Source organism: Pinus tabuliformis, chromosome 1_1, assembly GCF_031772625.1.
Source record: "Pinus tabuliformis cultivar Carrire ecotype Pingquan chromosome 1_1, CPIR1, whole genome shotgun sequence".
NCBI classification, from domain to species: domain Eukaryota; kingdom Viridiplantae; phylum Streptophyta; class Pinopsida; order Pinales; family Pinaceae; genus Pinus; species Pinus tabuliformis.
This window is the reverse complement of record NC_142297.1, coordinates 416,731,887-416,758,464: the sequence shown is the minus strand read 5'-3', so window position 1 is coordinate 416,758,464 and position 26,578 is coordinate 416,731,887. Positions and strand designations below refer to the sequence as shown.

The window sequence follows — 26,578 nt, the reverse complement described above, 5'->3', positions numbered from 1 at the left end:
AATAAGGGTTAGCGGGCACCCAGAGTCCCCGTCCATATTGAGAAAGAACAAAGAAGTAGTCGAGCAGAATGATGAGGAGCAAGCTCAAATTGAAAAAACTCCTTCACCTAGTAAGAGTGAAACCCATTCTTTGTTGTCGAAAATTGAAATTTTAGAAAAAGAAATTAAGAGTTGAGGGAACAAATAACAGTAGGAATGACAGAGCCAAGAGCCCCAGGGCTAGATACTTTGGTAGGGGCCATGGACAAGGCTAGAAGGGGGGAAATTCTGGGCACTCTATGTGTAGCCTATGCTAAGAAGTTGGTGGAAGCAAGATTCAAAGTCTATGCAGCAGACACTACCTCGAGGGGGCCTCAAATTGAAATTTGGGGAGTTGTTACACCAGAGCCTGTCAAGGAAATTATTGCTACACAAGAACCAGCAACCAAGACAACACAATCCATAGAGAGTGATCAAGAAATGGATACACAAGAACCCTTGGTTGACACTGTTGTTTCATCAAAACCAACAATGGAGGGGGAAATCAGCCAAGAGGAGGAAGAGAAAGATAATATCCATGAGCCGACAATCAATTATGTTGTTACACAAGAACTAGCAGAAGGTACCGAAGCGAGTAGGGAGGAAATAGATGAACATAAGCCTATGGATATCACTGCTGACACACAAGAACTAGCAATGAAAATGGAAGCTGACTAGGAAGGTAAAGAAATTATGATAGAACCCACTGATGAAGTTGTTGTTACACAAGAACTAGCAGCTGAGGTGGGACAGTTTCGCCCTCAGGAGGCTGCTACACCCTCAATTGATAGTGCATGTGGAAGAACACAGGGTCCTGATGAAGGATGGTGTTTTGAGAAATTGTTGTTATTGGCAGAGCTGCAAAAGTGGAAGCAGTTGGTACTCTCTCTATAGGAGGAAGTGATTCCACTCAGGACGCATAAAATAATGATGGATTCCCTGAGAGAAAAATTGATAAAAAAAGAGTGGGAAAGAGAAGAGGAGGCATGGAGGCATAAAGAAATTATGAAGAAAAAGGATGAAAAGCTGCATCAACTACATCAGGAGGTCTTCGACTTGACGTTTGATAAGACCAAACTACATGACCTTGCTCTAAACCTGCTAGCATGCAGGCAACCGTCCCCGTCATATCCTATGTTCCTGTAGAAATGTTACTACTTATTCCAGTTAAGGGCAGTTTATGAGAACAGGTCCTATATGGTTTATTTAACCCGCACCTTTTTAGAAATTTTTTGTTCCTCTGATTTTGATGATCAGAATTTGATGTGCAATCTGGTCTTTCACAAATACGATGTGAGAACATGTGAGCACGACGATGGTGGTGAGTTTCCTTTCTTTCATGGGAGACTTGTAGTTGGAGGAATTCCTCTCATTTATGAGGAATCAGATTGAGTGCCAACTGGCCAAGAAATAATAGAGATCAACGAGGAAAAGACAACATTGTGGGTCATGGTTGAACCAGGAATGGCTTACGAACTCCGGTGAGAGTTCAGGTAGTTCTTGAGAAATCAGAGATCAACTGGCCATTTACAGAAAAAGAATCGTGAGTATCTGCCTCAACTTGTTTGAAAATATGGAGATCCAAGTCCTAGTCAAATGTCTCAAGCGCATTGAGGCCTGTAGTGCAGAATTTCAGGAACGGGACCCCTTTGAGTACAAGAACTTTGTGGTTGTTGTTACACGGGTGCCAGAATATGCTCATATTGTGCCGACACTAGGGGTGTTTTGGATTAGCCTTAGGTTCAAATTACCTTTGATATGGTTGACATTGGAGGATTATTAGCCCAATTATCACTTATGTGATTATGAAGAGGAACCTTGGCCACGTGAGTTATTGGCCGATCAAGGATTTAGAGCTTCGGGTGATGATACTTTTAGTTCCTGAGATCTTGCATGGGGACATGCAACTACTTCAGTTGGGGAGAGATATTGGGTGTGTTTTTTTACCTATTTTCTGCAGATTCTTTCCCTTGTTTTGACCTTTCTATCCTCCAATTTTGTGCCCTTATATGACCAAACTCCCTGTTTTCTTACCTTTTTAATCCATTTTACTCTCATGTTACTTTGTTGTATTTTACCGAATAATACGAGGCTTTATTCCTTTTTGTGGCTAACTGGAAGAGCATTGAAGAAGTATTTGGAAAGTTTATCTTTTCAAGTGTTGGCTTGCGAAAAGAAAGCTATGCAGCAGACATGCAACAAGGATTAACTGTGGGAAAGGGTTGAACAGTTCAGTGTTACGCCCCGAGTGTTGTTACAAGTTGCTACTACACACTTGTTGTTGTTACAGATTGTTGCTACACGCTTGTGGTTGTTACAGATTGCTGTTGTTACATATTGTTGTTACACATTGGATGTTGTTACACCTCGCACTAATCTGCCGTCACACCAACAGTGTTGTCATCAGTTATGCCACGTCATCCCGAATCACCATTAGCTCAATTTTGTTGCACCAAAGCTAGAAATGTGAGTACTATTCCACATAACGGCTGTCAACAGTAGGGATTGTTTATTTTTGAAGCAACAAGGCTCCAACAGTTGCAACTGATGTATATTTATTTATCAATAGGTTGTAACTTCTTTATTTTTTATCAGCATGAGAATCGAGAGATTCTCATGACTCATCTGCTTCTAATTTTCGGGTTGTAATAGTTATAAAAGACTCGAATTTTTATGTATCAGGGGACAACATATAGAAGAGTACCGTTACTTTATTTTTGTAATTCTGAATTTATTTTAATATCAATTAGCACAATGATGTTGTTATTGCTTTCCATCTGATTCGTTAATCACTTTTGTTTTCTTCCTGTGCCCTGCTAAGGAGGAAGGGCCCTCCTCTTTGACAGGGATTGCAGTGATATAGGTAGTGTACATTTCTAGTTTAGTTCATTGATTTATGGTTTATCACTATTGTTGTACAAATCTTGGATTACAATCGATGTTGTTTCTATTTATCTTATGCTATTACACTGAGTTAATCCACAGAGTGGTAGTAACCAGCTAGAATAGATGTTAGTTCTTGTGTGGCGCGTCCTTAGTTTAATTGCTATGAGTTTTGATTTGATTCTGTAGAGTGTTTTTTTAATCTACGTGCATGGTTTGATTCAATAATTTAGATCAGTGACATCTTTCATAGTTTTCTATATTTTCTTCTGCTTGCCTGGAGTGTATTGGCACAGATAGTGCAAACTCCATTGAAACACCAAGACCTACCCTAGGTTGAAAATTAATGTCGCAGTCCGAGTCAATTAAGGTTGATTAAAATAGTACTACAACTGTTCCTAAAATTTCAAACTTGTGCCATCTAAATGCATGGACCTGTGGCAGAGGATCTGTGACATGTAAACCTTGAAACAGTGACAAATTCAGACGTGTGAAGTGACAGATCAGCTTGTGCTTGTAAAAAGACTTCTGGAAGCTTTTTAAGCATTGTTTGAAGCAACCTAGTGATATATCTAAAGGAGCCTTTAGCTATTTTTGGCATCATTTGAGGACAACATTGGAGCAGAAATAAAAGTATCGAAGAGCAGATCTAGAGGAGCTGTTGATCCGTTTGTAGGGTTGTTGAAGAAGACATTTTGGAGCATTATAGTGACATATTTTGAAACAGTCCTACAATCATTTTAGAGCAGCCTAATGACATCTTTTGGAGAAACCCACTGACATCTTTAGAGTAGACTAAAGACATTTTTGGAGCAATCTAAATACATCTTACAACAGTGTTGAATTCATATTATGGACCTATTTTAAAGGCATCTTGTGAAGAAATCATTGAAGAATTTTTGTGTTGACTTGAAGACTGTGTTGGAGCAGATTTGTTGAAAACTTATTGAGCTGATATAGAGAAGGCATATTTTTTCACATTTGGAACAATATTGGAGACAGTCTTGAAAGAATTATTGGAGTTAATTTGGAAGCAACTTGGAGCATTAGTAAAGGGTGTTTTGGAAGAACTATCGAAGATATCCTTGGAGTCAATCTCTTGGAATTTTGAGCATTCTTAAATACTTGGAGACACCCTTGGAGACCATGATGCACTAGCCATCATAAGGCGACCATGGAGAAATTGTTTGGGTACGATGGAGCAATGGTGACAACTTCTAAGAGAATGAGGTTGTCATTGATGACGAGACATGGAGACTAAAGTGAAGGCACTGTTGAATATTGACAGGGCTTGTTGAAGAAGATATTGGGAGCTGTGAATTATAATGAAATACATACCTTGAAAAAATGAAGCGATAGGGTTGGAGCCCTTGGGGTTGGTGCCTCAGAATTGACAAGGTTGGTGCCTTGGAAAGTCCAAGTTGGTCCTCGGAAAATATAGGATTGGTGTCCTTGGATTTGGTGCTCCTAAACTCAAGGTTAGTGCCTTGGATAATATAGGGTTGGAGCCCTAGAGGATCGGAGTCCTCAAAAAACTAGGTCAGAACCTGTACCAAATAAGGGTTGGTGCCCTACAGGTTGGATCCTCTAAACGTAAGGTCGGTGCCTTAAGAAGATAGGGTTGGCACCCTAAAGGTTGAAGCCTCACGAAAGTCAGAGTTGTTGCTTAGCAATAGGTTGGAGCCTGGGAGATTGAATATCGGTGTCTTCATCTAGGGTTGGAGCCCTATATATATTGTACTTGATTCATTGTAAATATTATATTAATAAAATAATTTATTCCTGTTGTTCATTTTGTGTTCTAAATATAAGTGATTTAACTGGTAAAAGTTACAATTGAAAAGGATTATTGACTCACCCCCCATCTCAGTATTTCCAACATAGCTCAAAGCATCCACGCACATGGGATGACAGCCTCCCCTATATTTAGCACAACTATAATCAGGCTCTCCACTACTTGAATGGCCACAACCCTTTTCAGGTGGGCTTGGAATTCCAGCCATTGTGTCCTATTGGTGTGGCCATGCCATTTGTAGCTACTCAAGTAGCTTCAACTCATTTCCAATCCGAAACAAATAAGGAAAACAGCTTCATTGAGCACATCCAACATATCCGCTAGCAGGTCCATGACATTCTGGAGAAATCAAATTCCAAGTACAAGCAATGACATGATCAACATCGGGTGCCACACAAGTTTTAGGTGGACCACCTTTGGCCATACTTTCCACAATTACTAGACACATCCTATATTGAAAAACAACTCACACCAACATAGTTAAATCTAGATTAAATGGAACCAACTACAACTGATCAGATCATGGACACATGGATCAAGCACACTCGCCAGCAGAATATCCAACTGTATCCAGTTGTCAAAGTAGGCCAACTCATTCACCAGGGCAAGTGGCTTACGAGGGACAAAGTTCAACAGAAGTTTCCTCATCTCATGGAGGAACTCAACGCAATTGGGACCATTGCTTCCCAAGGGGGGAGGAATGATCCAGGTGGATATTGGTGGCCACCAACCAATTCCACTTTGACCCCCACCATTGTTTCTTTCAGTTTTTCAGTTTCCTTAATTGTAGCATAGTTTACTATTTTTAGCAGTTTTTCGGGTCTTGAATTTTCGGATCTGTTTTGAGGCCCAAAATGACATTTTTTAGGAATAATGGGAGAAACATGGGACCATGGACCAATTTTTCTCATCCCAAAGTTGTATTCCTCAGGTAGATATTTCTAACGAGGTATTGTGCGTGTCAAACGGATATCGTATGCCAAAGTTACGACCCCGGGAAGTTGATGTACCGATTTACCCAAAACGAGGCACATAGTTTTGCGCTTCATCTTCTAGGGTTAGTTTTTTGCATGCTTATGGTTTTCCATTGTTTCTCAACAATAAATATGCCTTTGAGCCTCATTGTAAGACAGTTCAAAGGCATGTAGCCGCCACATCTCTTCTCAGAGATATGCTACCATTGCCCTAGCTAGTTTATTTCCATTTCTGTTTGTAAGCATATTTCAGTATTTTACAGTAATGAAATGAAATATTATTTATGTTTCATCTCTGTATGTATGGTTATATCTGTAATTTGTTTCGTTCTTGTTTAAATTTGGATAAAAAATCAAGGTAGTCAAGATTATATTCGATACGTAAGTAATAATTGTTTAATCAGACTGCCCATTGCATGATGCAGACGTTATTATCAGCAAGTTCAGATTTTCTTTTATCATGCCCGCCATGATTTTGAGATTGGTTTGGACCAAAATTTAACAGGTTTTAAATAAGTCCTGAATTGACATATACTTTTCTTGACTGTGAGTACTTCTTTATTTCTTAAGGATAATTGAGTTCAGCTCCATGAAAGGTTCCTGAGGTGTAGCCACAAATCTCTTCAGTGCCATTTATGCGTTCAAGAAGAACTCCTCCCCATGCAGAATTTGATGCATCTGTTTCAAGGACATAAAATCCTTCATCTGTCGGGAGCTTGAGAGGAGGAAGGTTTTGGACTTTCTCCTTGATGGATTTCACTGCCTAGGTCATGGCTTGATTCCATGGGATTGGTGACTTCTTCAATATTTGTTGCAGGACAACTAGATCTTGGGCTTGTCCTTTATAGAAACATCTAATATAATTCAAACTACCGAAGAAACATTGCCGCTGGGTCTTGTCTAGGATTTTCTCTGGAAAATTCTACACATTTAGAAGAACATGATCTTGCACTACGATACTGCCATTAGCAATATTCATACCTTATAAGCTTACATCTATGACTCCAATTTCTATCTTGAATTTTGAAAAAGCTAATCCATGTTTAACACAATGCTCATGAAATATTTGGAGATGTTTATGATGTTCTTGGATATTCTTGGAATAGACAAATAAATCATCTATGTATATAATTAACCAATCTATGCCATGGAAAACATCTTCCATTCTTTTTTGAAACTCACTAGGAGCATTCTTTAAACCGAAAGGCATTACCTTCCATTTATACTGTCCATGTGGGACAACAAAGGCTATTTTATAATGATATTTAACAACTATTCCAATTTGGTAGAAACCTGATTTAAAATTGAACTTGCTAAATATTTTACATTGTTTCATTTTTTGGAGAAGCACCGCTTGATTTGGCAGAGGATATGCCATATTTTTTAGCACTACATTTAAGGGCTTGTAGTTGATCACCATGCAAGGTTGGCCTCTTTTTATCTCTGAATTCTTGTTGATGTAGAATGCTCGACATGCCCATGGTCTATTGGCTGGTTCGATTAGGCCCTTGTCTAAGAGATCTATAATCTCTTTCTGGCAGTAACCCAACTCAGCTGGACTCAACGGAGTAGATGATGCTTTCTGTGGTCTGATCTGTATATCATCTTCATATGGAATATCGGTCACATACTTTTCTCGTGCCTAGAAAGCATTGGGGATATCTGAAGTACATTGATGGATAATCTTTTCAGAAAATTCTTTCAAATAATCTTGATGATGCGCTGTGGCGAAATAAATGATTCTTTCTTTTTTCTGGACTTTTATAGGCTTCGGCTATTCTAGTTTTTGCTTGCAAGGGATAGAGAATGTATAATAAGTTTTGAGAGGAACCTGTACAGACTTACCAGAAATAGTCATGGAAAATATGAGTTGGTGGTAATCAATAGAAATCAGAGACCAACGAGTAAATAATTTAGAACCTAAAATAATGTTGGTCTAGACATCATCAAGTTCGAGGAATGTACATAGAATTGGATGGTCTTGGATGGATAAAGGGAAATCAATTATGTGATGTGGGAGAGAAAACATTAAAATAGCAATGCTGGCACCGCTGTCCATTGATTTCTCCTAGTAGAAAGCAGGAATCAAAAGATGACGAGCTAAATTAAGTTGAGCGCCGAAATCAAGTAAACAATCTAAGGAATATGGTTTACAATCATGGGGACAAAAGGTAAGAGGAATATAAAATTTAGGTCGACTGGGAAGAGAGAGAGACTTACCAGGATAAAGTCGTGACAAAACAGGTGAATTAGGTTGTTGGGAATAATCTGGTGCATGCGAGACAGGGGAAGATTGTTCTGGGCTGTCTAGAGCCTTAGTTGCTAGATGGTTGAAATCATCATCAGGGAATTCAACAACTTCTTTCTTGAGCTGGTGCAATTGTTCTTTGAGGACCTGGATTTCTGCAGCAAGGGATCTGATCTTTGATTGCTTATCGAGGATCTGCATACATAGGGATGTGCAGGAGGTACGCTTGACAAAGTTGTCACTTTGGATGCTTGGCTAGATGGTTAGCATATAACTTAGTCGGATGCAAGTAGGAGGAAGCATAATAGGCACCTCCTTGTCCTTTTGTTTGGTCATCATTTAGCTGGATGAATCAAGTTCTAGATGGTTTAAAGTGGTTATGGCGGCCTCAATTCTTGTGATCTCATCATGAATGTTTATGCGGCGATTTATCTTCCATGACAATCTTTGCTCAAGCTTTTCCCTTGAGTCTTCCAGCTACTTGTTAGGCATGGAAAGCATACAAAAGTAGTAGGATTACAAACTATCTTCATCGTCAGAACTTCCATGGAAACCAGGAATGGGGTTTCCATATTCTTCTTCTACCTCGAAATCGTCCTCTGGATAATAAGGGTCTTTGTCATAATCATGATAGAATAGATCCCATATAGTAGGTTCTAAGGTATCTGTGAATAGAGTAGCTAGTTTTGGTTTCCATGATTTTTATGGAAATTCGTTTCCGCAATGACCTTCCTTATTGCAAACAAAACATCAGAATGATTTAGCCAGAGTATTTTGGTATCGAAGGAATGGTTTTTTTTTTTTTTTCTAGGAAGGATTCTTTCCACACTGAGATGGTTTCCTGTAAGTTTCTAGTTGAAGCTTACTCTCTGATGACCAATTCTTCTAGTGTGGATCTTTGGATTTACAAGAGCATGTGGGGTCGCGATTGAAGGGTCCCTTACCCCAATTGGGAATATGCCCAAATGTTGTGCAAATTTTATTTGAAAAGATCTTGTTGTACTCCTTGAATTCAGTCATAACACGTTTAGTTAAATAATGTTCTTCAATGACTTTCTTGATGTGGCCATGGACCATTGCTAAGGTCATGCCTGATAGAGAAAGATGTTTGTCTTCAAAATATTTGTTGATAGAAGTGGGAAGAACACCAGACATGCTCTAGATATACCTCTTGAGGTATGTTGTATTACCATAGGAATTGGATCGGATGAGCCAATCTTGCATTTGACAAAAAGAATCTTCCATAAGACCGAGATTGCCTAATTGGTTAGACATAAACAATTCACTTTAATGGTCTGGACCTTCATCAATTGTAGGGCCGACAAACTGTGCACATAAAGCAATGATCAACTGAACAACAGGATCGTTATGACTAATGATGGCTTCTTGGGCTTCTGTGGAGGCGTAATGCCGCCATGTATGTGTTAAGCCACCAAATACATTGATAATGAGTTGTGAAATGCTACAGAGAGAAAGGGTAGGGTCATCAAAATGTTTTTTTGTTACCCACCTATTAAGGCAACTCATTGCATTCTCCATTTCGATCTTAGGCTTGGAATTTGGAAAAAAAATGGGTTGTTGCGGCATATCTTGGATGGTCGCACTCATAGTTGAAACTCTAGTCGTTGTTACTGAAGGAATTTACAGGGTAAGTTCCTCAGACAGAACACCAAAGGACACCGCTCACAAACAGATCACAGATCAATACACCAGTATTTTGACGTGGTTAAAACCCTCAAAGAGGGAAACAGTCCATGGCCTGAGCCAACGCGGCCACTTCAGGCAATTTATTAATAAAAGAATGAAAATTTACATATGCTTCTCTCATAGACGGATTACCCTACAAATGACCCTCCATGCGCTTTAAACCGAAATCATGGACCAATCAGGTGTTAAGCCATGGATCAAGTGTTAGTAATACCGAGGAGAGAATGAACCGTCGAATCACTACATATCGTGACCGTCGGATTGTAAGTTACAAAATGTACAAGGTAAAGAAACACACTTTACCTAACTCTATACCTAACTCTATACTAGACCAAGTTTTACTTAACTATTTCCTATGTGTCGGAATATCCTAACATCACCCCTTAAGAACAACTTGGGATAGGATTGAAGGATTTACAAATATGACACAATAGGAGAAGAAAGGAGGCACTAGAGCCTATCCCCCCTTAGTGACAACTTCCTGAACTCCAACCATAAATCGAAGTTTAGTGAACTTTGCCTCTGTGAGAGCCTTTGTAAAGATGTCTGCAACTTGATCATCTGTTGAACAATATTGCACTTCAAGAACATGGTCATGAATGAGCTTTCTGATGAAGTGCATGTGCAGTTCAATGTGTTTGCTTCGCTGATGTTGGGCTGGATCTTTGCATAGTTGAATGGCACTTTGATTATCACAGCAAAGTGTAGTCGAATGTTGCTGCTGAAAGCCAAACTATGACAGGATCTGACGAAGCCATAAGTCTTCCTTACTAGCTTCTACGACACCATGATATTCTGCTTCTGCTGAAGAAAGAGAAATGGCACCTTGTTTCTTGCAAGCCCATGTAATAGGTCCTGAACCAAGAGTGAACACATAACCTGGAGTAGACTTCCGATCATCAGGGTCACCGGCGCAATCGGAATCAGTGAAACCAACCAATAGAGGAGCTACTTCGGCACTGTAATGAATCCCAAACTGAACTGTACCTCGAACATAACGAAGTATTATTCTAGCTGCTTTCCAATGACTTTCACGTGGGTTTTGCATAAACCGAGAAACAAGGCCAACAACAAAGGAAAGGTCAGGACAAGTATGGGTTAGATACAAAATTTTTCCTACAAGTTGACGGTACAAGGTAGCATCAACTTCATGAGAAGTACAAGTGACTGAAATTTGAATCCAGACTGAAAGGGAGAAGGGACTGGCTTATAGTCTTCCATGTGAAAGTGGCGTAGAATATCACAGGCATACTTGGACTGAGAAAGGGAAATACCTTCCTTGGATTGCAAGACTTGAAGACCGAGAAAATAATGTAAGTGTCCTAAGTATGTCATTTCAAACTTCCTTTTAAGGCTAGACTTCACATGGTTTATAAGGTTGGGATCACTACCAGTCAGGATAAGATCATCAACATAAAGAACAAGAATGATAAGAGACTTGCCCACTTTCTTGGTGTAGAGAGTGTTGTCAGAATGACACCTAGAAAAGTCATTTTCTAAAAGAAAGTTATCCATTTTGGCATACCAAGCTCGAGGAGCTTGCTTGAGACCATAAAGGGATTTCTTAACCCGACATACAAGGCTGGAGTCTGTTTGTATAAAGCCAATGGGTTGTTCCATATAGATTTCTTCATGCAAGTCCCCATGCAAGAAGGCGGATTTAACATCCATCTGATGGACTTCCCATTTGAAAGAGGCAGCAAGGGAAAGAACAAGGCGGATAGAGTTCATTTTGGCAACAGGGGAGAAGGTTTCAGTATAGTCAATGCCTTCAACTTGTGAAAAACCCTTAGCAACAAGACGAGCTTTATGTTTATCAACTTTCCCATCTGGTCCATACTTGGTTCTGTAAACCCATTTGCATCTAACAAGTTTTCGTCCCTTTGGTAGAGGAACAAGATCCCATATATCATTTGCCAATAATGAATGATATTCTTCATTCATAGTCGCTTCCCAATCTGAATGGCTTGAAGCTTCTGCAAAGGTGTCAGGATCATAATTCACTGAAGCTTGAGCCAGTAAAGAAGAGGCTCTCTCGAACTAAGAACGTGTACGTCGCTGATCTGTAGGATCACTGACAAGATCACTTATTGCATCCTGAGTAGCACAGACCCATTTTGGAAGTTGAGGAGCTGAAGGAGGATCCTGAGAAGGTGGGGGAGGATTTTCATCCTCGCTTTCATCATCTGAAGAAGAAATATTTTCAAAAGTAGAAGAGATAGGGAGAGGTGGCACATCCGCCGAACTAGGCTCGCAGACCGATATATTTTCAACAAAATTTACATCTCTTCTGATGATAACATTTTTGGACTTAAGTGGAATAAGTCTATATCCTTTGACATCTTCAGAATATCCAACAAAAATACATTTTTTACTCTTAGGTTCTAAAGCTTTATGTTTCTCATCTGGAATATGGGCCCATGCTTCACTTCCAAAAACACGAAAGTGACTTACATCTGGTTTGATTGAGCTCCATGCTTCTTCTGGAGTGATATTCTTTAAAACCTTAGTAGGAGTGCACTTTATTATGTAATTTGCACAGTTAATTGCTTCTGCCCAATAATTAAGACTAAGTCCTTTAGATTGAAGCATACAATTAGCCATTTCCTTTAAGGTGCGATTCTTCCTTTCAGCTACACCATTTTGTTGTGGAGTATATGGAACAATATGTTGCATTTGAATTCCATTCTCAGTGCAAAAGTTGATGAATGTGTTTTTAACATATTCTTCGCCATTATCAGATCTTAACTTAAGAATTTGATGTCCAGAGTTTTTTTCAACAAAGGCCTTAAAGGCCAAGAACATGTTAAATACTTCACTCTTGAGTTTTAAGAAGTATAGCCAAGTGCGTCTGGAGAAATCATCAATGAAAGTTAAGAAATACTTGTAGCCAAAGAATGAAGCAACTGGAAGTGGACCACATAAATCACTATGCACGAGCTGTAAAGGGGCTGAGGCATGCCAAGAGGCATGTTTTTCAAAACTGTCCTGATGATGTTTTCTGATGTTAGATTTTAGGTTTCTGTGGGAGTTTTTTTATTCCTAATCCGGATTAACCACAGTCTTCAGTTCATTTTGCCAACGTTTCAAACCCCAAAGGGGGTGCATCATCAGGACAAATAAGAAAGAATAAGAATGAGAGATTATGAGAGATTTTGAGTACACATCCGGAACAAACACCATCTCTGCAAGATACCATGGGAAGACCTATCACCATATTTTCTTTACATAGATTCTGAAGAGAGCGATAGTTTAAGTGACCAAATCGCTCATGCCAAAGTTTGCTCACTTCATCATTATGAGCAACAAATACTGAGGGAAGATTTGATGACCAAAAGTTGTGAAACTTATACAACCTTGTAGAACCATCAGCAATGCCAGTAGCTAAAATCTATCTAGGATCTCTTAGGTCCTTAATTACAACATCGTGAGGTGAAAATTCAACGATTTTACCTTCACCTGAATGGGTTATCTGATATACAGATAGAAGGTTGCAGGATAAGGTTGGAACACATAATACATCATTAAACTGACCATTGTCTAGATGAACAGTTCCAATCCCTACAACACTAAGAGATCTATCATCACCAACATATATATTTTTGGTGTTACAATCATTTAAAGAAGAAAACATGGCTTTGTTTTTGGCCATGTGATAAGAAGCTCCAGAATCAATGAGCCACTCATGAGAATGAGAAGAAGAAGATACGTTTAGTGCATAGCCAGACCGAGATGCTTGACAACCACATGCAGAAAGTGCCATTCCTGAAGATGACGTTGAAGTTGAAGATTGCTCCAAATGGATGTTATGCTTCTTCATTGCTACTTCGAAGGCTTCCATCTTCTTAAAGCATTTGGATTCTAAGTGGCCATCTCGATTACAAAAGTTGCAATGTCTATCAGTCTTCTTCCCTCTATTTTTATTTGTCTTATCATTTTGTTGAAATGATTTTTCATTTTGAGGTTGGAATTGCTTAGGACCCTTGTTTGGTTTAGGACCATTCTTTTTAGGATACAACTTCTTAGGATTCTTTGGATTTGGTTGCTGTTGGGCGGCTAATGCTTTCTTATAAGAGTTTCCAAGATGAAGAAGACCAAGGTGTAAGAGTTTTCTTGTTCTCTTATTAAAGAATCACAAAAGGAATCAAAGGAAGGGGACTTGTAGGTTTGTCCTTGAGAAATTAAGGCTTCTCTTGTAGAATGGAAGGTGGAAACAAACACAGAATAGGTTGGTCCCAACTTAGTAACAATGGAGTAGATAAGGCTACTATATTCTTTCTTAACCTTAACACCTTCCAAGAGAAGTCTAAGGGTCTTGAACTTGGACAAAAAATCTTCAATGCAAGAAAAATTATTGGGTTCTAATGTAAGAAATTCATTTTCAAGATGATGGGCTTTAAGTTAATTTTTAATTCCAAAGACTTTAGTAATCTGTTGCAGTGCTTCATCAGGAGTATCAAGTTCTGCAATATGGAATCTAAGATCTTGAGAAATAGACATTCCTATCAACCCACATGCTTGGTCTTTCCTATTTTCCCATTTAGCTGCCTTGTCTTCATCTTTCGGTTTGGTCTCTTGGCATGTGGCTATTCTATAAAGACCTTTACTTCTAAGTAAATCCACTATGTAGGACCACCATTGGAAGTAGTTAGTGCTATAAAGAATGACTTGGCATGGAATTTCCATTTTTAACAGAAATTGAAGCTATAGATTCTGAAACTAAGTGTACCAATGGAATGATCTCGAAAAAGTAGGCCGTTTCAAAAAAAAATGGTTCTGAAAACGGCTTCTGGATGAAGAAGTTATGGCTTTTTGAAAAAAATTTGATGAAGTCACCGACGAAGTGCGAGAATGTGCCGAAATGAAAAATCCACCCCCAAAAAATGGAGACTTGATATTTTCAAAAATGAACCTTGCGGCTCAAAGTTACCTTTAGCCAGAAACAAAGATTTTCCTCAATGTTTCTGATTTTCCGAGATCACACTAAGGCGCAGCGGAAAAGAGCATACGCATGAGAAAAATCCTTCCTTTCTATTTCTGATTTGCCCAGATTGCACAGAGTCGCAGGGCAAAGAGCATACGCAGAAATGAAAGGTATAGATACGGTAATAAAAAAAGCTAAATAAACCGAAAACCGAAATAAACAGAGAGAAATAACTGTAAACTGCAAATAAACACTGTATACCTCCAGATATTAAAAATGACGCAGCTAGGGCTACCGGAAACCTTTTCTCGTGAAACGAAAGGGGTTTCTCACTGGAATAGATGCTCCCAACACAACAGAGCAGTCCTCTCGGCCCGAAAGCAATAAAAAATAGTAGATCTAGGAAACGGTAGTCGGATGCAGTTCTACCGGCTTCAGATTTGGATCACCAATGGACGCGACCCTTAAATAGCTCTGATACCATGAAGGAATTTACAGGGTAAGTTTCTCAGACAGAACACCAAAGGACACCGCTCACAAAAAGATCACAGATCAATACACCAGTATTTTGACGTGGTTAAAACCCTCAAAGAGGGAAACAGTCCATGGCCTGAGCCAACGCGGCCACTTCAGGCAATTTATTAATAAAAGAATGAAAATATACATATGCTTCTCTCATAGGCGGATTATCCTACAAATGACCGTCTATGCGCTTTAAACAGAAATCATGGACCAATCGGGCGTTAAGCCACGGATCAAGTGTCGATAATACCGAGGAGAGAATGAACCGTCGGATCACTACATATCGTGACTGTCGGATTGTAAGTTACAAAATGTACAAGGTAAAGAAACACACTTTACCTAACTCTATACCTAACTCTATACTAGACCAAGTTGTACTTAACTATTTCCTATGTGTCGGAATATCCTAACAGTTACTGATATGGGACGGGATGTTTCGCCAACTCGGGTAATCCACAAAGGGACACATAAAGAAGGAATTGTTTTGTTTGGTCCTTTGAAAGGGAAGGACACTTTTCTTGCACATGTTGCAAGAAGGATGTGTTGACCGAAGTGGCTTCCTTGATGTCTTCTTCTTCGGCTGTTTAAATCCCAAAATTCCATGTAGGTAGCTCATGACTAGCTATGTTAAAGCTGAAAGTGCACCTAAGCTTCTTCTTCGAATTATCTATAAACATAGCTGACTTTGATGGTTTGTCCAAAATAGAATAGTGAGGGATATGAAGCTTAGATTCTAACATCATGATGCTTTGGGTAGTGATGGAAAAAAACTTAGATATAGCACCCAGTTATTTGTCTAGCTTTGTATTGGCTATTGTAAGGACTGATATGTCAGCTATCTTGTGATCTATCAATTCTAATCTTGCTAAAATCTTCTCACACATTTCCTTTTCTTCAGAGACTACTTGTTTAACCTTAAGGATGTCTCTGTGAAAATCATTAATGTTCTTTGACTCGATGTCGAGCTGGAGATTTGTGTAGTTAAGTTGTGCAGTGTTAGTACCAGACGTATTGATTGCTGGCACTATGGCGTAAGGAATGAATTCCCTTTTCTTTTGACCATCATTTTCAAACTGTCATAAAGATATATAAGGCAAGTTCCTTCCTGGAGTATAGGGTTCTTCTCATGTGCTAACTTTGATAGTTTTAGTTGTTTCTTCTCAGGGTAGCTGAGTCACCATGAGAATGTGAGGTCTTTCTGGCTTAGTAGCAGTACTAAGCATTTGTATCAACTAATTGTAGGTTGGACACTGTTGTTGCTGACCTTGGTGTTCTGTAGTAAGATCTTTTGAAGAGCTTGTGGGATGGTTTTGGACCATCTCTGCAACCTTCTCGCAAAAGGTTGTTTGAACTTGGGTTGGTAATCAGAAGGATTGGGTAGCAACATTAAATGGAATTGGGCATGCTTTGGAAATCTTCTGGTTGTCTTTCAGTAAGGTTGATCGGCAGTATTGTTCATATTTAGCTTCCCAAAGTTCAGGATATTGGATTCTAGTCCATTCAAATGTAATAGGAGTTGTAGATTTACTGGAACTAGATTCCACCTCGCTTACAAGTTGCAAAGTCTGACGAATATGGGGTTGTAGTGGAGGCATGTTGTCATTGACGAAGCGAACAACACTCAAAGTTTTGAGCTGAATTATTTTAGATAGGCATTTCATGTCAAAACCTTGGGGATGAATATAATCTTGGAGAAGGTCGTAGATGTAAGGGTCATTTAATGACACATAATACTTGGGAGAGATAGTGCTAAAGGCAGGGCCATCATGTAGAGGGTAGGCAAAGCCTCCTATTATGGCATCGGCTAATTGGTTATACTGAGTATCTATGAGAATGCAGATGCTATTGATATTCATCGATGGTAGAATGAGAGCATTCAGGCCAAAACAGATTGCGCCCAGATGGCAATATTTGCAACCCTGGGATTTTTCCAAGTCGATATGTGACTTTTCAAGCAATGGGATATGGGTGGGTTCATCTTGAGATGTAAAACTTACGTCAACAGAATGAACCTGAATCTTAGAAGAGGCAAAATATTTATAAAAGGGCATGTTATATACTTGAGCAGGTAAAATTGGCGGGATTTGTCAGTTTGGGTCGGGGTCGGTTTTAGAAATAGAAATAGTAGAAGAAGAAGTCGAAGCTTCTCTGTAAGAAGACTCTCGGCCTGGGAGAGAAACCAGAGAAGTTGGTGCTTCAATATCTACCTAGTTTATTGTTGATAAATTTGAATCCATTTTGTTGTACACCTAAATGCCTTGCCTTCCACCTACAACAAATGGTCTATGCTCTTCTAGATGTGACCTAAAACTCGGTGATTCTCGGGGCACAATACGGTCCGCTACAACAAGAGAAGATGCAACTATATCAAATTACACAGATAGAGAAACAAAACAACTTGGCTCAGTGATATGATCCTATAAATTTTGATGAAGCTATTAAAGAATAAGTTTGGATAAAAGCTATGGATGAATAGATTGATGCTATAAAAAGAAATAATATTTGGGAGCTTGTAGCAGTGTCAGGTGTTAAATGGATATATAAGAGCAAATTGAATGCTAAAGGTGAAATTGAGAAACATAAAGCAAAACTTGTAGCTCAATGTTTTAGTTCTAAACAAAAAATTTATGTTCTAAATAGAAAAATAATATCGGCTATAATTAAAAAAAATGAATATGTTGTAAAGTATTTAGAAGTAAAAAAAATGTGTGACAAAAATATTTCAGCTAGAGATTTAAATAAACTATTTATGTTGATATCAACTTATAGAAAGGAAAAAATTAAATTTTTATGGTTAACATTTTGATTTGGTCTTATATATATTATATTTAGCATTCAAAAATACAATTTGAACAATAAAAAATAACACATTATAGTTTACACTCTAAAAATATTTACACTTAAAAATTTGATCTTTCAACACAGGTTAAATCTGTACTTAAAATAAATCTATACAAATTCCAAAACAATAATTAAAAAAACATTTTCCATATCCTTGATGCACATGCTAGATTAAAGTCACATAAAACCCAACCACTCAAAAAAATACTCCTCCAATTAATATTAACTTTGATTCTCTTGGGATAATCCAAAGTTTTTTAAAAAATACTCCCTTGATGCACATGCTAGATTAAAGTCACATAAAACCCAACCACTCAAAAAAATACTCCAATTAATATTAACTTTGATTCTGTTGGGATAATCCAAAGTTTTTAAAAAAATACTCCTCCAATTAATATTAAGTTTGATTCTGTTGGGATAAGCCAAAGTTTTTAATGATATTTGTACAAGAAAAAGTCTTCATCGGAATTATATCAATTTCATCCATTATTAATATTGAGTCGGTAGGATTGGTGTGGTTTTTGATGACCTTGGTATTATTAGAGTTGTCATCGTGGCTATCACACTCAGTTTTCTCAACCGTTGCATAAATTATGCATTGTGACGTGAACAATGAATACGTAGAACAAAAGCGTATGATAATCGTCACAAAAGAGTAAAGACTGAGCTCATCTTCCAACAAACTATTTTCTTCCCGGCACGTTTTTCTTGCCAAACATAGAAGACATTTCAGAGTTCAACGACCAGTCAAATTTATAAGTTTGATAATTTCGGTGTTTATTTTTTTCAATTTTAAAAAAGATTGTTAAACTTATTTTCAACTATAAAATTACTGAGCCGAGGGGTTTTTTTAAAGCGCAGTGTGATATGTAATTCTATTATTCTAAAGTTTTGCCAATTTCTTCACTTGCTTTTTTTATAATCAGACATTATTTAAATATTTTATATAAATAATATAAATTCTTTCATATATATATATATTTATTAGGCCCGTCTCTATTCCTATTAAATCCCTATTTAAAATATAAAAAATTCATTCAATACAAATCCGAAAAAAAGAAAACATTCCATCGTTATTGACCAACAGCTAACATGATTAAAGTTGGCTGACTGAAGTTTTAATATGATTAAAATTTAAAACTTGAAACGAGGTTCGTAAAATCTCATATACGCAAATTGCTTCTTGATGAGAATTTTGAAGTTCGTAAGATTTGGGAAGTTTGGCAATCTTAATTTAGCATTTCTCCCACGTAAGTAAACATTAACCATTTCTTCAAAAATTTAAGATTTCTTAAAGATGCATCTGCAGAGTGAGAATTTTCCATTGAACTTCAAGTATATTTTATATTGTTTTGAAAAAAGAAAATGTAATTTTCAAAGCTGTAACTTCGCTATTCCGCTAAGCATTTCTGAAGGGAATAACTTTGGCCAACGAAACTGAGCAACTACCCAGTTTGGAAAGTCATCAGCGCCGCGTAGATAACATTCTCTCATGTGCTCCCTCGTTAAATTTCCACCCTCCTTCATGGTTTGATGACTGATCATGAACTTGTAAGTGTGTGTAACCCCATGAATTGATAAAGTCAATTGTTTTCCCATATGTCAAATGTCTTTGAAGTTCTATCAAATGATTTAATTACGAGGCGGCTAGAAATATTTCTATCATAATATTTATTTTGTATTGTATATGTATTTTATGAATGGAGGATAATAGGAATTTTTAAAATGGGATTAGAATTGCATGTTTAAATTTTTCATTGTTTCTATTTGTATAAGTAGCTATAGAAGTTTGGGGCTGCAGCATCTCCAGAGAATCATGGAGGAAGATTGAGCAAATCCAGAAGCGTTTTATAACTTATAACCTGAAAATTAAAAGTAATACACCCTATCCTATTCTCCTTATAGAAGCGGGTCTTTCTTCTATTGAGAGCCTAGCTATGCTCAGGTTTCTGATGTACAAGCACAAGCTCAATAACATAGACAATCATAGACTTCCTAAGCTAGCTTTAAATTCCAACCAAAATCACCTAAGGCTTAACCGAGGATGGCATAAGGACACAAGGGCCTGGTTAAACTATTGGGAGATCAATGAGAATGATGCTTTGCAAAACATAAATAACATTAAAGATATTGTTACTTCTAAGTTCAAAGAAAAATTGTGGTGTGAGAAAGATTTAGCGTCTAAAAGAAAATTAAGTTATTATAAGAAGGTCATCAACCCCACCCTTGAAGATCAAAAGTATCTCTCTATTCTAACTAGCTCAAAAAAGAAAATTAATATAGCAAAGATTAGAACGAATTCTCATGAGCTCCATAGTGAGACTGGCCGCTGGGTAGTTCCTAAAACGCCATGGATGGAAAGGATCTGCCATATTTGTGAGAATAAGAGCATCGAGGATGAAAACCACTTCCTCTTAGAGTGCCCTGCATACAACCACATTAGATCTCAATTTCACAACCTTTGTTACAATACTGACCTTTCTAGTATTTTACAATGCCAAAATTATAGTGAACTCGGGAGGCTTCTCTCCAAGCTTTTTGAGCATCGGAATAACATCTTAAATCAAAATAAATAATTTGTCTTTTTAGGTCCGATAGATCATTATTTGGTCTCACTGGACGTTAACAACCATCATCATCATCATCATCATCAGAAATAATTTTTACATTTTTAAAATATTAAAGTATGTTATTTTTTATAATGCTGAATTATTATGGAAAAGAAGATTAATATATAAGAGAAAGTTTAAAAGAAAGAGTTAAAAATTATATGGAAAATAAGATTAATATATAAGAGAAAGTTTAAAAGAAAGACTCAAGAATTAGGGTTGGTCTAGAATGTATATTTATAGCATTGACTATTTATTTATGATAAACATAATGCAAAGGAATTTGACACTGCTTCAAATTATCCCAAAAGAATGTCGTAATTATCCCAAAAGAATGTCGTAATAATATAATCAATATCATATGTTGTGTTGCTTTATGGACATAGGGAAAATTTTGAAACAATATTTAAAATTACCCATTATAAATAAGAAGACTTAGAGAATCATTGATAATTTTAGCAATAAGTTGCCTAGTATCTCATTTTGGTTTCATAGCTTTGACATTTTACTATGTTTAATGGACACTCTTTTTTTCTCACCATGTTTCCTTCGTGCAATGAGGCAGATTCATTATAATGATTTTGAATATTTTTAAGAGACAAATTCATTATAATGATTTTAAATATTTTTAAGAGACAGATTCATTATAATGATTTTAAATATATTTAAATAGGATCATCTTGAATTTAATGAAATATTGCATAACTGACCAATGGGAAAACACCAATAAGGCTATGAGAACACCAAAAGGAAATGTTAACTAAGGTATAAGGGGAATTAACCTATATTTCATGGTTAATACAATATTTTACATACAATCCCTTTCATGTGATTTACACAATAACATTCTACGCTAATATTGTGCTATTATAATTATGTTTTTTAGTGGATTGATTAATTAATATAAGAAATCATTTTATATCTTTAATTTGCTACATCTTTCATTGCCACAAGTATTTTTTGTATTCTTACTCTTCAACAAAGTTCAACCACGAATTTATCTCTATTAATAATGAAGTAGAAGAGTTATATTATGACTCTTCCTTTTCCTCTTTGTAATGTAGCAAGCCACCCACAAGCTATGTAACATTACCATAAACTCACTTTAAACACTTTAATTTTTAATTTTCCTCATGTAATCCTAGCTCTCTTGTGTATAATTATAATCTCTAATCACCATAATACTATTATGCCTTGCATATGAACACACATATAAGCCCATCATTTAACATTACCATTCATAATCATGCATAATAAACATAGGCATATCATGCAACATATCCATTATAATAATAATAATAATAATAATTTTAAATAGGAATTACACATAATTAATCACATTAACCATACACAAGAGTAGAACACTATGAAACCAAAACTAGTTGTTAAACAAGGATGTTCCTCTGAGCCTTAGGTACTATTATTCAAGGAATATCAATAATAGGCCATAATCGAGTTGGGACTATCACACTACAAGGGTGAAAAAATACTCTGAAACTCATCCCAACAATCACACTAGTCATTTAAATAATGATTCCAAGTCTCTCCCCCTCTTCAGGCCACACAACTCAAAGGGGATCACCTTCTTTGCAATGTATTACCTCAAGCTATCTCACCTCTTCCAAGGTTGTAGTGCAGGTTGGACAAGAGAATTTGAATTGGTTGTCACATGGATGTCTCAATGGAAACTATACATTACATTTTTCTCCATATCAATTTTATTTACAATCCAATGGATTTAAGCTAGGGCACTTATATGTGCCCCACAAATCTTCAAATTTTCTACCATTGAATTAAGATTATAGAAAACTGAAAAAGGAATGAGGTGCCCAACACACAAAACTAACACTTTTGTATTCATGTTTTTATCTTGCCACTTAGCACTTTCTTAGTTATATATATATTAACTAATTTATTTTTCTATAAAATTGATATATGGTTATGTTATATTACATGGACATCAAAATATATTTTTAATGATTGAGAGTGAGAGTGAAATATTTTTTACCACTTCACTTTAGTATTCTCACTCAAAAAGTGAGATTATTGTTGTTTTATAATTCTTTTATTTATAATACTTTTAATTAAACAAACCAAACTCAGACATTCATTTTTGTTTTTCTAAAATATCACGAACCTTTTTATTTTTTAAAGAATATATATATTTTTAAAGTGACAAGTGTCAACTCCAAGTTGAGCACATACACATTTACACATCTCCATCATATTGGGCTATAGAATGAGCCTCTTGACTCAAAAAGTACATTACAATCATGAGTTTTAAATTCTCATGGCCCTTATTTCTTCATTATTCTTAGTGAACATCTAAATAGGGATCACACATATATACAATGTACATAACAACATTTCAAAACAACTGAAAACATGCCTTCCTCATAACATAATCCATTTTCGAAGTTGCATTTATTGGCTATAGACATATTAGATGGATTTATCAACATCTAAGGAAAATTAATGTTTAGAAATAATATTGGCCACATTGAGTGGATGGATTTCATATTTATGAATAAATTAACGCCATCATCTACTAAGGAAGGGTGAATCTTACATAGTTCACATTTAAATATGGGACATTTTTCCTAAATGTTAATATGTGAATAACCACTTGCAACTATATGCATAACACCATATTGACTCCTCATTTGAGCATGATAATCCGTAAACTTAGCACCTACATTTATGTAGTTGAATAATTGTAAAAATGTGGATTAATTGGGATATGATAAAGAATTTTCTAAGACATTTTCTTTACCACATGATCATTGTGATATTTATTAATTTTGCATTTGGGCTATAGGTTCAAATCGGTTTTCCTTTATCCATAATGTGTCATGAACAAACATAATTATTTTATATGAATCATATAGGGGTTTATTTACTATATCAACAAGAGGACTATCAAAAATCCTCCATCATCCATGAGTACACGCTTTATCCATGGGTGCAAGGATGTAATGAATTAAACTATTTATCACATCATTCAGTTTGATATATCCTTATCATTCTCTTCCATTAATTTTTTTCCTTCCCCAAGGTTGTCATTAAGGTTGTCACATATATTCCTTTTGAGATCCACCACTAACATGTTGGTTTTTTTATTAATAAAATACAAGAGTGATCTTATAGAGAATACTTATAGGAAGAAAAATATGTGCTTATGTTTCCAAAATTCTATTTAGTTAACAATAATATTTGTAATAAATTCCTTTTTGAGGTTTTATCAAACTAGGGTTTGAATAAGTTTTGTAGGTTCAAAATAATAATATCATCAAAATCAATATCACCACTCATATTTGATGTTTTTGAGAATTTCCTTGCTTTTCTTTGCTCATGCATTGATATAGCTTTTATTAGAAATTTCTTAATTTGGATTCATAGGAAATTATGATTTCACCACATAGTAGATAAAGGCACAAAATAGAGTCCCTTTCTAATTTAGGTACTATGCTTACTTTTAACCAAAGTATTATATAAACTTTATAATTTGAGTATTATGTTTATGAGATTGATTTTTATTGTGGTTTAGGTAAATTTGAATTTGGTTAAGTTACTAGTGGTTTTGGACTCCAATTTTATAACAACCCATGGTTTTGTTCATGGTATTTATCTCCAATATACTCTATTTAAAAGCTAAAAATATCAATGTTAATTTGTCCTAGTGGTCATTAAGATCCAAGCAACGTTGTTTTCGGACATCACCACTTCTCTTGTTATTTGGCCATCCTATTAATACTAATCAAAAAGATATTGTACCGATACTCACTCTTATTTTAGGAATTGACTTCATATAACCTTCCATATTTTAATATTTTTTGTGATATTAATTCAATGTACTTATCAACTGAAATTTAACCTTTACCACGAGTAGAATATTTAAAGAAATCCAAACATCCACAACATTACTAAATATTATTTCTAACCTTGGGATTTGGATAGCCTGTGTTATCCCAAAAAAAAATTGGAAAGACAATGTGAAATTCCAGCATTCTCATAAAGATGGAATCTTTTGAAATATTCTCATGATTACTGGAAAACTATATATTGTCAATGTTTCTAAATGTGAAAATAGTAAACTTCTTTCTTCCGCATCATCTTTGTTTTGAAATATTCCAAAATATTCTCATGATTACGAGAAAATGTTATATGCCCAATGTTTCGAAATATGAAAATAGTAAACTTCATTCTCCCACATCCATGGTCATTAGAAAGGAAAACACTTATTTGCAGTGGGTACAACCCTTAAACGGAGCATTATGTAGAGGTTGAGAGAATCCTCCACATATCTCAGTTTAGTATAACTTAAGACTATAAATGCATTATGTCAAGGTTTGGGAGAATCCTTCACATTTCTAAGTCGAAAATAACAAAATAATAGATTATTTGTACGTAAAACGTTTGCGTTGAAATTGTGTTTATTTTTTTTTATTGTTTTAAGAGTAAATGCCCGAGTGAGTTGTACCAAAATATTATGAAGACACAAATTTCAATTTACTCAAGTATCCTATGAATCATTCTATGATATACTTGTCGAATCATCTCTGATCAAACAAAAGAGGATACGTTTAGTGGATTCAATAATTAAAAATGACTAGTTTAGTGGACTCAATAACAGTTAGTATCAAATTAATAAATTATATAATAACATTGAAAAAATTGTTATTATATCAATTTGTCCCGAACATAGTGAAATAGGTTAAATATTATGAAAATTTCTCAATTTTCAATTCCAATGGTAAATGTTTTGGATATGGTCTCTTTTGTTGAGTGTTTTCCATCTTTTCTTGTTATGCTCTGCTGGACTTTACCAACCACTCCTCTTTCTCATATAAAATCATGAGAGGGTATCAAACTTGTAACATACGGGATGATATCAAATTCTTTTCCTGCATGCCAATGAGAAATGTTTATCTATAACCAAATTCTAAGTTATTACTAACACTGCAACAACATTTAGCCAACAATAAGCCATCATGTTATGACACCAAGTTCTAGCAACAAACACATAAAAGGAGAAAAAATAAATAGACAAATAAATACTTTAAACAATCTAAATAGATAATGGCTCTTGCCTACAAATAGATTTTAACTTTGTCACAATTTATTTCACAGTATTTACATAGAAATTCAACATAGTATTATACCTTTTCCCTTTCAGAGGATATTCAACAAAATGAGATCGCTCCAAAAACTTCACATTGTATCGACCATAAACAGTGTTGAAACAAGGTATGTACCTACAAATGTATTGAAAGATTCTGAATGGGAATCCAAATGAAGATTGGGGTTGGTCCACAAAACTCAAAGGTGACTTCTCCCATTTCAATAGTAGTAATACAACCTTCCCTTTTACATACTTCAACAATTAGTAAGATATCGTCTCCCTTAGTACTTGTGGAGAACCTTCGTTGCAGGCTCGTGCTAGTGCCACCCTCTTGAGATTGAGCCTATAAGAGTTCATGTTATTCTGATTCGAGCGGCTTATTTCTCTTTTTTTGTTCTTCCATCTCCACTGCTCGGATGAGGTTCTGCCACAACAATTTTAAATAAGTGTAAAATCCCAAACATAGTCCATCCAGCGAAATTATATGCAAACTCCTAACTCTTCCAGGATACTATGACACACACAACTTAATACTTTTTGCATCCTCTGATCTCCAAGCAATGAGATCGGTTATTTATTTGTATGTGGCATCCTCTATCTGGGGATGAGAGGACAAGAGCTACAAGAACCATATTAATGCAACTGGTGTGGTGTCTCTACCTACCAAGATAAAATTGATGATCATCTCTCGAATATATTTATATAAATAACTCCCAATCTTGATGCCATCGACATCGAGATCTCTGGTTTCAACAAGCGCCATGAGTCTTGAAAGTATATACTCCTCATGCTGCTTCAACTTTGAATTAAACATCATCAGTGTTGTTCACCTCACTTCTTCGATGTCCAATGACATCCATGGTGAATTTTTCACCACCAAAATGGCCTATGATAGTTAGTTAAATGCAGAAGCTGCAAAAAAAAATATCAGTTGA

At 36.1% G+C, this 26,578-nt stretch overlaps 1 protein-coding gene across 1 annotated transcript in view; it reads left to right on the top strand.

The window, feature by feature from the left end:
- Positions 1-711: 711 nt before the first annotated feature.
- LOC149213472 (uncharacterized) overlaps positions 712-26,578 on the top strand; it is a 61,740-nt gene continuing 35,873 nt past the window's right edge. Inside the window, exon 1 of the mRNA XM_089389037.1 lies at positions 712-897. Coding sequence (XP_089245163.1) covers positions 712-897 — 186 coding nt within the window. The remainder of the gene's footprint in view (positions 898-26,578) is intronic.